The sequence below is a fragment of the Helianthus annuus genome, chromosome 11, assembly GCF_002127325.2.
Source record: "Helianthus annuus cultivar XRQ/B chromosome 11, HanXRQr2.0-SUNRISE, whole genome shotgun sequence".
NCBI classification, from domain to species: Eukaryota; Viridiplantae; Streptophyta; class Magnoliopsida; order Asterales; family Asteraceae; genus Helianthus; species Helianthus annuus.
This window is the reverse complement of record NC_035443.2, coordinates 107,972,983-107,987,376: the sequence shown is the minus strand read 5'-3', so window position 1 is coordinate 107,987,376 and position 14,394 is coordinate 107,972,983. Positions and strand designations below refer to the sequence as shown.

The following is a 14,394-nucleotide window of genomic DNA, read 5'->3' as shown; positions in this document are numbered from 1 at the left end:
TACCGACTTTTAGCATTTTTGGTACCGGTCCGGTATTTACCGGTTTTTACCCTCAAATACTGGTACCGAACCGGGTATATTCGGTATCGGTACCGGTACCCACTTTTGAGGAATTTCGATACCGATTCTTTCGGTACCGGTACCGGTTCGGTACCGGACGGTACCGGTTCGGTACCGGACGGTACCGAGCTCATCCTAGTACAATTTGTCTAATTTACTCTTCATTTAATTATATAAACATTTATTGGGCCAGAGTTACATTCATTTAATTTAATTTAATTATATAGATATTATCAATTTCTAATTGGGCTAGAAAGAAATCCATGGAGGCCGTATTAATATAGCTTTGTTTGGTTTGGTCCATACAACTCTCCTTTTGAAAATTTAGAAGCGGGAAAACTTCCAAAATCTCGATTTCCCGCCAAACTCCGCAAAAGCAAACAAATTATACATTTCCAAGCTCTGAAACTAGAACTCACTTCAAGCAGTCAATCAATCGCACACTTCTTCTAAGGTTTGTATATTCTATAGTTCAATTAGGGTTCCTTTGTTGAAAATCACGAGTGCTATTCTACTTTTGTTAGATCTGTAATGACTGTGTGATTATTTAGAATGGCGGGAAAAGGAGGAAAGGGTTTGTTGGCGGGAAAAACGACTGCGGCTGCTGCGAATAAGGAGAAAGATAAGAAGAGACCTACTTCCAAATCATCTCGAGCTGGTCTTCAGGTTGTTAAATAACACTATTATTACTTGAACTAGTGTTGTTGTTTATGTGCTAAGATTTTATGTACTACATAGCATAGCACAGGGGTATTCATTTGTAAGCCGACTGAGTTGTCCAAACTGAAGAGATCGGCCGGTCTGGTTCATGGTTTTATGCTGTCTAAAACCATAAAACTGCCAAATCGTAAACCACGAAAATCGGCCTGTTTGACCAACCCGGCTTAAAACGTAAGCGACCCAAACTGGACCGTGAACACTCTTAAAACAGCTTTTGTTTGTCATCATCATGCTTAAATTTGTACACAAGTTCGACTATTTTAGATGAAATAATTAAAATTTTTGTTTGGTTATCCCATCTTAATTTCAAATTGCACCGTGGTTGTGTTCCCTTTAATCAGCCCCATCTGTTAAAACATTTTATTTGAATGAGAATAATTTTTGCTCCAACTAGGTTACAATTTTTTTATAATTTTGATTGAACATTTGCTTGTTCATATTTTTATTTTGATGCATTATATGTATTTTGGTGGTTTGTTTTGACATGACTTAATAATAATTAACCTTGATTGATGCGTTACCAAATCCAAATTATTTGTTTATCTGATTAAAATGCATCCAACGGATGTAATATGATTTTTAGTCAACCTGACCCGTACAATATGTATATGGTTTGACTCGTTATCCATTTTGTCACCTCTAAACTTCTAATATTCTTGTTAGAATGATTTTAATAACTTCAGTTTCCGGTTGGGAGAATCCACCGCCACCTCAAGTCAAGAACATCTGCCAATGGGCGAGTAGGAGCAACCGCTGCGGTTTACTCAGCTGCAATACTGGAATACTTGACAGCTGAGGTGCTCGAGTTGGCTGGCAACGCGAGCAAGGATTTGAAGGTGAAGAGGATCACGCCACGTCACTTGCAACTCGCCATTCGTGGTGACGAAGAACTTGACACACTAATCAAAGGTACCATTGCCGGTGGCGGTGTCATCCCTCACATTCACAAGTCTCTAATCAACAAAACTACAAGGTAGTGTTTGGTATGCAAGAATGAGAGACGGAATGGAATGGATGATTACGAGGGAATGAAGAAAATGGTGTTTGGTTGGTCAATGGAATGGAATCACCCATTCCAAAAGGCATTCCATTCCCTCAAAATCATTCCTTCCACCCCCCTTGTTTTTTTTTCATTCCATCCCCTTTTGCACCATTCATTAACAACACCACAACCCACCACCTTCGCCACAACCCAACACCACCACCCATCACCGACGCCATCGCCGCCACCCACCATCCCGACAGCCACCGCCTCCGTCGCCCACCAACCCACCCGCCGCCGCCGCCGCCCACCCACCCGCCACCGTTACCACCCACCGCCATGACCAACCGCCAACGCCACTCACCGCCGCCACCCACCACCATCGTCGATGCCACCACCGCCACCACCAACCACCGCCGCCGCCGTCACCCACCGCCACCTCCGCCGCCACCCACCACCAACGGCCGCCGTCGCCGCCGCCGTCACTCGTCGTCCCCGCCGCATCGCCACTCACCGCCACCACCACCACTCATCGCCGCCGCCGCCACCCACCACCGCCACCTATAACCACCCACAATCACTACCACCGACCACCACCACCACTACTCACCGCTAATTTTATTCATCCGTTTTTCTTGCCACCAAATCATACACAGTAATAATTCATTCCATTCACACATGGTGGTAACCAAACAAGACATGGAATGGTAATGATCCATTGCATTCCCTCGTGCATTCCATTACCTCGTCTATTCCATTCCTTCGTCTATTCCATTACCACATACCAAACGGACCCCAAAGGAATGAGATTATTTGACCACTCTATCTCAGCTAGACTTCATGAATGTTTATTAAATGTCAAAATAATTGTTTGATTGTTGACTTATTGACTTTAGCATGTGATTGTATCAAGTAGTTATGTAAGTTTGAACATGAGATGACATGTTAATTTGTGTCTTTGAATTGGTAACTTTTGGTTACATCTATGCAGTTAATATTGGTGATATATCGGTTATATCGGTCCTTTAGTAAAATATCGGTCAAAATATTGGTACCGATATTATCATCGATATTGACCATTTTAACCGATATATCACTGATATTTGACCGATATAACCGATAATATATCACTAATATATCATTGAATTATTGGTGTTAAATTGCTATATATATATATATATATATATATATATATATATATATAGGGAGAAGATCATGCGAGAACCACCTCTTATTGTGAGAACCGCGAGAACCAATGTGAACACACCAAAAATGCCTAAAAATAGCTAAAAATCACACAAAAAATTTTTTTTTGAATTTTTTAATATTTTTTATAAAAAAATCGATACTTTTCGAAGCCAAAAAAAATTTTTTTTTTTAATTTTTAAAAAAAAAATTTTTTTTTTTGCTTTTAAAAGTAGCGATTTTAACATAAAAAATATTAAAAAATTCAAAAAAAAAAATTTTAGATTTTTTTTAGATTTTTTTAGGTTTTTGGGGGTTTAGTTTTTAGCATTTTAGCTTGAGGGGGGGGGGGGGGAGGGGGGGGTTTAGGTTTTTGGGGGGTGGGGGAGGGGGGTTTAGGTTTTTTTTGGGGGGGGGGGGTGGTGTTAGTTTTTTTTAGGTTTTTTTTAGCATTTAGCTTGGGGGGAGAGGGGGGGGGGGGTTTAGGTTTTTTTTTTTTGGGGGGGGGGGGGTGGGGGTTAGTTTTTTTTTAGGTTTTTTTAGCTATTTTAGGTTGTGTTTACATTGGTTCTCAAGATTCTCACAATAAGGGTGGTTCTTGCATGAGCCCCTCCCTATATATATATATATATATATATATATATAAATTCTGCATTATATTAAAATTACCAGTATCCCATTGATATCTCACCAGGATAACTTATATTTCAAATTGATCGACATCCGATATTTACTGCATTAACTGCATAGGATTACATTAACATCCTCAGTTTGTAGCCCTTCTTTAAATCTTCTACAATTGAATAACTTTGATTTATTTTATGTTTTTAAAATAAAAAAGACAATTGAATATACGGTCCCACATATGCAAAAACTCATGCAATTCATACCCGTATCACATGTAGATTATTCATAACCAAAACGAATGCATATTACTTCACTTATAAGGCCACAAAATTCATAACATGATCAATATAACATACCTTATCAGTCCCGAATGCACTAAAAATCAACTTTCGTTTTCGTTTCATTCAACAAACCTTAACATGCCGCATCCTTAAAAATCACTTTAAAATCTCGTACATGAATCTACCCAAAATCTTTATAAAGGGGCAAACAATCACACTTCATTTGTTCTCAGCTATTCTGGTTCAAGATTGTCTAAAACCACCACGAACCACCGCCACACACATCTTGTGAGAACCCACAACAACCACTACCACCGGTCTTGTTCCATGTCTCCTAATCGCACGTATCGTCCTGTCACCTTTTATCTTTCTAACCGGTGCACCATGGCCTTGTGCCGCCTAGTCACCGCCTAGCCAACACGTACGACCCTTCACCTCTCCTTTAGTTGATCACCGAAAATCTTCTTAGCATTGTGATAATCCATCTCAAATATACATATAAATTCATTAAAACCAGGTGTTATACAAGATTACGTTTTACTTATAGTAGAAACCGAAGAGTTTGTCTTTCTCTAAAGTAACTATACTTCTAATAAGATCACAGTTGTTAAAATGGATTGATGTCGTCTTCCTACAAAAAAGAACACCGTTAGCCTCGCCACGGAGGACCCGGGGGGGGGGGGGGGAGGGGAGGCCGTGACCAAACTCCGGCGTGAGAATAAGTAACCGTGTCGGAGAAAGAGGAGCTTATTCTGACGAGTACAAGGTCGTCGGAATATCCTGGTTGGTGTGAACTCTAGGCTTGGAGCCGTAAATGTGGTCCAAGGGGATGTTTGGAGTGAATGATCTGTGTGGTATTATTCAATGAGGATGAGTATTCAATGCTTACCTTAAACAATGTTGGACCTTCTTATATAGCGAAGTTAGCTTATCTCCTTGGAAAGCACTCTCGGCATCATCCAACGGCTTCTTTGGACCCTTGGGAGACTCAGACACGTGTCTGGTCCTCAACGGTATGATGCTTCGTTCATTAAATGAGGCCAACTGTCCTATCGTACTTTCTCCAGCGATACGCTCTTATTGCCATCCAGGTAATTAATGTTCATCAAAGAGAGACAAGATGTCCCTTTTCTCGCTAATTCTGATAGTTTACTTTCGGAAGAGCAAAAGCCCTCTTATTGGGCCTGTTCGGGAGCCCAGTCAAGAAAGGAGCCCGAGACGAGGTTACAAAACGCCAAGTGGGCCTCGTCGTCAAGTCATCTCTAGCCCCAAGCCACAAGACCCGAGGCATGTGGGCTTGGGCTGCAGTATAATGGCTCCTCAACTGTAGGGGTGGGGCCCTTTGATGATGACGATTCTCATCAAATCTTCGCATCGATAAGGCTTCCTTGATCCAACGGTTGGGGCTTCCCGTTATTGTACACGTGCCCCAGATCAAAAGTTGGTTTTTAAAATCCTGATTAGAAGGTTACCACCTTTGTCAGTGGGTTTCTTTAAAGCCCTGAGCGACTTCCCATTTCACCATAATTTCCTTCTTTCCTTCTTCAGTATCTTCTCCGTTTACTCTGTTAATTCTCCGGCGATGAGAAGGAAGGGCCGATCACTGATTCATTCCATCCTCACCAAAGAGGATCTCGAATCTTTCGTTGCTACCCACAAGATCCCTTCGGAGTTTTCTCTGAGCTTACCCGGTCCGAATGACCCGGCGGTTTGTTCGCCGGAGAGGATCGTCGTTTACACCCTGTCTTTCTCTTTCTGTGGTGTCCGTTATCCTTGTCGCCATTTAAGATGGTGCTTTTGAAACATTATGGTATCCACCTTTTACAATTGCACCCCTTGGCTTTTAAGAGGATAGTTCATTTTGAGCTTTCCTGTGCTGCCTTATTCAGTGAGCCTTCATTGTCTCTCTTCTGTTGGTTTTACGGACTTCAATAGGATGGAGATTGATTCACGTTTGCAAAGAGAAAAGACAGTGTTTCTTTGACTTGTTATTCCTTCATGCCGACGTCCACTTATCCGAAGGAGTGGAAAAATAGGTTTATCTTCGTTTCATCCTCTATGATTCCTGAATCCCTTCCATCGAGGGATCCAATGACAGTTATTGACGACGGTGTCCCTGCCCTTTCAGCGGCTGAAACCATCTTGTGGAAGAAAATGCACGAGCATACCACCCGAGCCTTCAACTTCCCAGAGGGAATTCTAGCCATGGGGGGGTCTGAGCCCTTCATCGCCTGTTCGTCCTAAAGCTTATCGTGAGAATAAAGGTAGCACTATATCTGTCGACTTCGTCTTGTATCGAGTCTTAGTCTTAGATTGTTAGATCAGGGCATGTTATACTAGAAAACAGGAGATTGTATGTATTCTAGGTCAGGGTTTCGCTCATAGGAACATAGAGGTTTCGCTTATATGGTCCTAGAGGTTTCGCTTATATGTCAGTTGGTGGTTTTGCTCATACGGCATGTCCTTTGGAGCGAAACCTGAAGCCCTATATAAAGGGTCACATAAGCGAAACCATGTAACATTCCCTTGTAACTCATACCGAAGTGCTGCCGGTGTGAGATTTGGATGTAATCGTTGTCAAATCAATAGGAAAAGGTGTTAAAAGTGATTTGCTAGCTGTTTCTAAGTCAGATACTTGTTTTCCGCACCTGTATCTGTATCTGATCAAAACTCCTCTGAACGACTCGTTCGGGTCGAAACACGATCCTACAAGTGGTATCAGAGCTTCAGGAGGAGGAGTTCTGCAGAGATTTGCTGGATTTCATCATAATTTCTTACTTCTACACCTTCTTTCTTCAATTCAGAAAATTTTAACGGTTAAAATCAGCTCAAAATTTCACAGATTGTGTGTAATTGAACATAGATAAATCCCTGAGAGTTTGGCATTGAAATTCGAATTAAAAAAGTACTAAAATTGGATCCGAATAAGTTTCGCTTATACATACATTCAGTGATTTCGCTTATTTGGACACCTGGTTTCGCTCATTTGACTATCATATTTCGCTCTTGTGTCACCAAATCAGAGGTTTCGCTCATTTGATCATCATAAGGTTTCGCTCCAGTGAACAATACAAGGGGTTTCGCTTTTGTGAACACCTGAACCTTGGTATTTCGCTTTTGTGAACACCTGAACCTTGCTATTTCGCTTTTAAGGATTGTTGTGAGAAATTTTTGAAAATTTCAGAATGGACGAGGAATTTTACAACGCATTCGCTACTCCGGTTACCCCGATCACTGTTGCACAAACTACAATGCTCGAAAACAAAACGGGTACAATGCAAAAACCACCCAAACTATTGAACATTGAAGAATATAAAGGTTGGGAAGGTCGTTTCGAAAATTGGGTTCAAGCTAACTACCTAGACGCTTGGGAGTGTGTTGAAACAAAGTATGTGAGACCGTTAAATGATGATGAAGAGGAAGTTGCGATTAAAGACATGAGTGCCGATGACAAAAAGAAATATAAGAATGAGAAGATGATGTTAAGTCTGCTACAACAAGCTGTGAAGGAAGATATTATGGTCTTGCTGCAACACAATGGGAGTTCTTATTCTATCTGGAAAGCATTACGTTCAAAATTTGTTGGTAGTCAGGAGATGGTGAAAAATAAGAAGTCGCTTTTGAAAAAGGAGTTTGATCTGTTTAGCGGATTGAAGAATGAGAGTACAAAACAAATCATTGAAAGATATTGCAACTTGTTAGTGAACATGAAGAGGTTAAGCATCAACAAAGACAATGAAGAGTTGATTGAAAAACTTGCAGATGCTTTACCACATGAAACTTGGGGAACATATCTGATGATGCTCAGAAACAAAAAGGGTTTAAGCACGTTAACTTTGAGCAAATTCATTGAGAAGTTGGAAGCTCAGGAAATGGAACAAAGAAAGATTGTTCGAATGAAAGATTTCGATGGTGAACAAGATATTGGGTTGTATTACAAAGCAGGAGTAAATGAGAAATCTACAAATCTATCTCCAAAAATAAAAACTGCTTACAATGCCAAGAATTCTCCTGGAAGTTCATCATCAGGATCAAACAGCAAAACAAGTTTTACATCATTTCCATCTTTTGATCCAAACATTTCAGCAACTAAAAATGGGAGAAAACTTCAGTGCAATATTGTTTTAAATCTTGAAAATGATCAAGATTATTCTGAAGAAGTTGCTAAAAACCACATGTCTTTATTAGGAATGGTTTTAGAATCTTACAGTTGTTTTGTTGCAGGTCGTATTGGAAATCCAATGCTAACCAAGGAAGATTACGACTAGATAGATGCTGAAGAGATGGAACTGATGGACATAAAATGGTGTTTGGCAAGCGTGTTAAGGAGAGCTGAGAAATTCAAGCAGATCACGGGGAGAGATGATCTTCGTGAGGCTAATGTTTCTACTTTAGGTTTTGACAAATCTAAAGTTACTTGTTTTCGTTGCAGGGAGAAAGGTCACTTCAAGAGGGAGTGCACCAACCGCGAAGCAAGTGGAGCACAGAATCCTTTCAACAACAACAATGATTACTATCGAAAAGCCATCTACCATCAGGTTGCTCAACAACCGTCTCAACAACATCAACATCAAGCACAAACTGCACATGGAAGACCCATAATTGAAGATTCTGGAAAGAGAGCTTGTGTGGTTAATCAAGATTTTTTGAAGAGAAGTGATGGTAGTGCCTTGGTAATTGATCAAGATGATGAAAAGTTACCCGAGGGTTTTAGTTGGGAGAACTTTTCTTGGGATAACTACATTCCTGATCAAGCTACAGCTTACACAACTTTTGTTGCCAGAGTTGAAGAAGAAAGCGATGATGATACTGAGTATTATGCCAAACAAATGGAAAAACATTTGAAGATGATGGCAGAAAGTGATAGTGAGGATGAGAAGGCAAAGAAGAAAAAGAAAAAGGTAAAGACACCGGTTAGCAGTGATGACGAGATAGTACCGGTAGTGAGAAGAAAAGTGAAAGAAACTCCAAAGTTTGAGATTGGTGAAGAAGCCATTGCAAAGAAAAGTCCAATAACTTGTGAAAATTGTGAAGTTGTAAAGAAACAGAACAGTTCATTGATACACAACATGAACAAATTAAAAGAATCATATGATGTGTTGAATAAGGCAATGAACATGTACAACGATACAAGTGAGGAGCAGGCTACAGCAATGAAAACACTTCAGGGAGCTTTCATGGTTAAGCAAAAAGTTGTAAACAACTATATTGAGAAGTGTGCTGATCTCGAACAGAAACTTGAACTTCAAAGAATTGAAACTAAAAGAGTTAATCGTTTGTTGAAAAGCTACTCATGTTCGTCTTATGTTATTGACAGGATTTATCCAACAGCTGAAAGCTTAAAGGCATTTGAGGACAATGATGTAACTGAAGAAAAGAAAGTTTTAGAAGACAAGATTGAAGAAACGACTCCAGTGAAAAAGACTAAAAAGAAGAAAGGCACTGTAGAAACTACATCTGGTAAGGAAAAAAGTGTTAGTTACAACAAGTGTCCACCCCCTCTGGAAAATGGATATTTGGCTAGAAATCCAAATGATGAAAGAGTCAAAAAGGCAACAAACTTACAGTGGGAGTCAGAGTCGTTAGTCAATCTACCAGAAAGTATTGATGTCACGTTCACATCATCTGACACTGATCAACAATCTCAATTGATGAAGATAGTGGTGGATCATGTGTTAGAAAACGATGAAACAGAAGAGTCAAAGTCGGAGTCCGCGTCAGAGTCAAAGTCTGAGTCAAGCACTCTGGGTCAAAAAGATAAACAGGGAAAAATAGTTTATAACAAAGAATTCCTGTTATCAAAATCTAATTTGGATGATGAAACGTTTAAAGTTGCTTACACTTTGAATGATTCTGACAAATTATATTCTGATGAGGAATTTCCAATAAGAGGTGTCAAAACTGAATTGATAAACAAGGTTTTCAAACTTACAGAAATTAATATTTCTGAAATAAAAGACTTATGTCTTAATAAAAAATCTAAACCTTACACCTCAAGAGTTCAACAAAGATTAAACAAGAAAAAGAGTTACAGTTCTGGTCCTGGTTTCCAAAAGAAATCAAACCATATCGGTAATTTCAAAAAGAAAGGTCTTGGTTTTACTCCAACAGAAAAACAGAAAAATGAAAAATATGTTCGTGATTTTAAATCCAAAATGACATTTGTTTCAGGTACGTCAGCAGACGAAGAAGAAAAGAAAGATTTCTGGAGGCAGTCAAACAATGAGTTCCTTGCGAAGAAGCAAGATGAATTGAAGAAATTGGCTGAGCAGAAGAAAGATACGAGAACCTGTTTTCAGTGCAACACTGTTGGACATATTGCCAGAGATTGTTCTAAGGCAATACAATCAAAACATGAAGTATCTCGAAAACTCAAAGAGCAAGTGGTTGAGTTTGAATCACCAATTGATAGAACCAAATTGTTTAAAAATTCTACATTTGAAATTGGTGAATGTTCAAACAAGTTTTAGCAGTAGAAAGCTAAATCTGACAACAAGAAATGGGTTGTTAAGAAAGTTGCTGAAAGCTCTAGCGATGATTTTGATAGGTCAAAATCAGAGAAGCTATCTTCTGGCGATGAATCTGACTCCACAAGGTCAGATGAGCCACAAATTGTTTCAAAAAATGAAAATATTTCAAAAGTTGAAAACTCAGTTCCGATTGTGAATGATGAGGATTTTCCTTCACTTCGGGCTGAAAATTATAAGAAGAAAATTGGTAAAGTTGACATTTCTAACCAATTTTATAATGACAAACAGGAGTTTGATGTTGAGAAGGTCTTTAACCCCATGGTAAAGCATATCTTTGGTAAGATGATTGATCGAAAAGTCAAAGGGGTTAATGAATTTTATGAGAAGAAGAGGAAAGGTAAAAAACCGAGTGATGGTGACTCGGTAAAACCCAAGGCTGGTCAGGATTGGGTGGATATTTTCTTCGACTAAAAACCTGACTTGCCGGAGCTCCCAGGTTAGTAAGCGAGGAGCAGGTATCGGCATCTTTCTTGAGGAATTGGCTACGGTAATGTCAATCATACAAACGGTAAAAAGGTTTGTTTGTGTTTGTTTACAAGTGGTTTGAAGATTTGATGGTGCATACTTGCATATGGTAAATCAAGGACATTAATTTGTACTTGTATTTTCCTACAAATGGTTGAAAGACAAGATGATGAACCACATCCCCAAATTGATAAACCTACAAGTGGTACAATCAATCAAACTTATTTTCCGGAAAAACCATTTTGATTAAAACAAACTTAAGTGTTTTGAAATCTAAATGGGAAAATAGTTTGTTGATAGGGGGAGTTCTGATTGTTTATGCCAAGTGAATGGCGAATTGATGTGATTTGATATCGGTTGTCAAGTTTTGTACAGTTTGTTTTACATTTCATGTTTTAAGTGGGTCAAGAGCTTAGATAGTTTTTAAATTTTCTTTTATGTGTTTGCATTTTAGGGGGAGTAGAAAATTTCAGAAAATCCAAAAACATTAGAAAATCTGAAAAAGCCAAAAACATGATAAATAATAAAAATGGGTTTATGAAAAGAGGAAATGTTAGTACATCAGTGGACTGTCATAACATGCTAAAGATATGTAAAGATAAAATGTGATAAACAATCTCACTGCGGATGTGTCGGTAGGTTTTCACACTTTTAGTAAATTGTGACGAGATATAAACCTAAATTCAAACTTGCTTATTCTGTGGGTTAACAAAACTGCTTGAATATATAGGTAACCTCTGAAATCTTGTTTGAAAGATCCCTTATTCTGAGATACTAGGTCTTTATGCTCAGTGATATCTGGGGTATTATCCCGGGACTTCTGCTGTATGGAAGTACTGACCTAGTCCCCGGATAATGCTTTCTGCAAATGCTTGAAACATAGCATCGCCCTCAGCAAGCTGATGAAACAATAAAATTGATAGTCGCTGCTGTTGAAATCAAAAGATCCTCTAAAGGGGACTCACCAAAAGTCGAAGCCGTCATCTCTTTGCGTATACGGAAGTATCGACCTGAGCTCTCACGACCCTCACACTTAACCCATTTACAGATATCATCTGTGGTATACTCACCTGTAAGACTGAATATTGGGATCTAGATACGGGAGTATATTCAAGTAGTGGGACACACAGATAAGTTTAAGTTCTTAAAACATTAACATCGTATCTCGGATCAGTTGAAATTTGTGTGAAAATTTAAGAGGACAAATATACTGACAATCTACGTGAATTGTTTAGAACTTAAAATGAAATGAAGCTTAACGGTGTTAGTGACACGTCTCATTAACTGATATGATCCTCTTACACGAACTCACAAAAATATTGTTTGTAAATATTTTCATTTTTGCATCTTGTTGTTTCTTCTCTTAGTGTTAGTCTTTGTCTTTACAAGTGGTGTCAATTAATTTCTTCCACAAAATCCAAAAAGATTTTCAGTGTGTTTTAGCATAAATTTTAAAAAATTCAAAAAGATTTTCGATGACTGATATTGAAAAGCTGATTTTCAAAATTCCAAGTGCTAAACATGATGAACAGATGATTTGGGAGAGTGTGTTGTTTTGATAAGAAAAACGATATAGTTCTAAGTGGTTCATCAGAAATGAATTTATATACTTGTTTGTGATAGTTTCAAATGGTGTCTATATGCTTTAATGTTTATCATAAAACTTATGTTTGTGGTAGAAGTGTTATCCAGGAAGAGTCAACATTTGAGGGGGAGTACATGTTGATGATGATAGATTTAGAAGATGTCAACATCCAAGAGAAGAGGTTTGTTGGTGATAAAAGAGAAAGAGATGAAGATAGAGAGAGAAGCCCAGAGACTGATCAAGGCTGAAGATGTGAAGACACTGTATTGTGAAAAACTCGATGAACGACTCGTCAACATCTGAGGGGGAGTTTGTTGGTGCACTACATCTGTCGACTTCGTCTTGTATCGAGTCTTAGTCTTAGATTGTTAGATCAGGGCATGTTATACTAGAAAACAGGAGATTGTATGTATTCTAGGTCAGGGTTTCGCTCATAGGAACATAGAGGTTTCGCTTATATGGTCCTAGAGGTTTCGCTTATATGTCAGTTGGTGGTTTCGCTCATACGGAATGTCCCTTGGAGCGAAACCTGAAGCCCTATATAAAGGGTCACATAAGCGAAACCATGTAACATTCCCTTGTAACTCATACCGAAGTGCTGCCGGTGTGAGATTTGGATGTAATCGTTGTCAAATCAATAGGAAAAGGTGTTAAAAGTGATTTGCTAGCTGTTTCTAAGTCAGATACTTGTTTTCCACACCTGTATCTGATCAAAACTCCTCTGAATGACTCGTTCGGGTCGAAACACGATCCTACAATTTGCCTTCGCGATGATATTGATCATGTCTCGATTTGCGGCCCTTGTTTTTGTTTTGTCCAGTCATCTCTAGTGTTTATTTATTTTTGCAGAGATGTCTTTGTGGAGCTTATTGCAGGCTGATTGTAAAGGAGTTTCGTTTGTGGTTGGAGGCATTGTAAACCCCGAGATGGGAGATGTCTTATGAGTTTACCATGCTTTTTTTAGCTCTTTCTTTGCATAGTTCGGTTCTTTACCCCTTCTTACTTCTATATTCTATTTTCCCCCTCTCTTTTTTATGATGCAGGGGAGTTCCAGAGCCCCCATTGTGATCCCTACAGCCCCTGCCTCGTCCCGGGCTAAAGGTAAAGCTCCAGAAGTTAGTGATGCTCCTACTGATCCTGTTGTTGAAGTTTCTCCTACCCAAGCCACCGACCAAAGAAAATTTAAGTTTCCGGACTGCTTTCGCCCTCGTTCCCTTTTGGCACCCCTGTTTGCTAAAGGTCTCCCCGTTGCATATGTTCCCAGATGGAGGATAACCCTCTCCATAGTTGTTGAGACCCCCAAGGTTGCCCGAGATTTTATGGCTCATGCCCTCCCCCCTTCACATAGGTTTATCAACTTTGCATTGGACCCGGAAAGTTTTGATGACCAATATAGTATGTCTATTTGTGAAGGTTTCTTTAGGGGTGCTGGCATGTTGCAAAGTGTTAATGCTTTGAGGGACGTAAACGAGGGACTGATGAGTGAGTTGAAAACCTCCCAAACAGTTGCTGCCGAACTCAGGTGCCGGGTGGTTGATTCTGAAAGGAAGCTCTTGGAGAGGGAGGTAATGTCTCTTTTCCTTCCTCTCCTCCTCTTTTTTTTCGAATCCTTCCTCCCTTTTTCTTTTTTCAGAATGCTGGGGCGTTGTTGGAGCAAAAGGAGAGGGTTTGGCGGGATGAGAAGGAATGTTTGCTTGCAGACGTGATGTACTACAAGGAAGCTGCCTCTGTCTTTGCCGCGGATGTCGAGATTTTGTATGCTGACTTTGAGATTGCTCAGGATGACAGCCAGAAGCTAGCTGCTGAACGTCATTGGTTGTTGTCTTAAGAGTTTAGGCTTTTCCTCTCTGCTTTTTCTCGGTCTGAGGAATTCAAAGGCAGTCTTGAGAGGATTTACAGGGCATTCAGGGACGTAGGTTATCAATCGGGTCTGAAGGATGGGTACTCTTATTCCTCTCA

General features: G+C 39.5%; 1 protein-coding gene across 1 annotated transcript; it reads left to right on the top strand.

The window, feature by feature from the left end:
• The first annotated feature begins 364 nt into the window (after nucleotides 1-364).
• LOC110865422 (probable histone H2A variant 3) lies at nucleotides 365-2,732 on the top strand. The gene is made up of 4 exons (XM_022114666.2): nucleotides 365-514; nucleotides 612-726; nucleotides 1,464-1,749; nucleotides 2,559-2,732. Exons 2-4 carry the CDS (start codon nucleotides 613-615, stop codon nucleotides 2,567-2,569), a joined length of 411 nt encoding a protein of 136 aa, XP_021970358.1. The 5' UTR covers nucleotides 365-514; nucleotide 612; the 3' UTR covers nucleotides 2,570-2,732.
• Nucleotides 2,733-14,394: the final 11,662 nt, after the last annotated feature.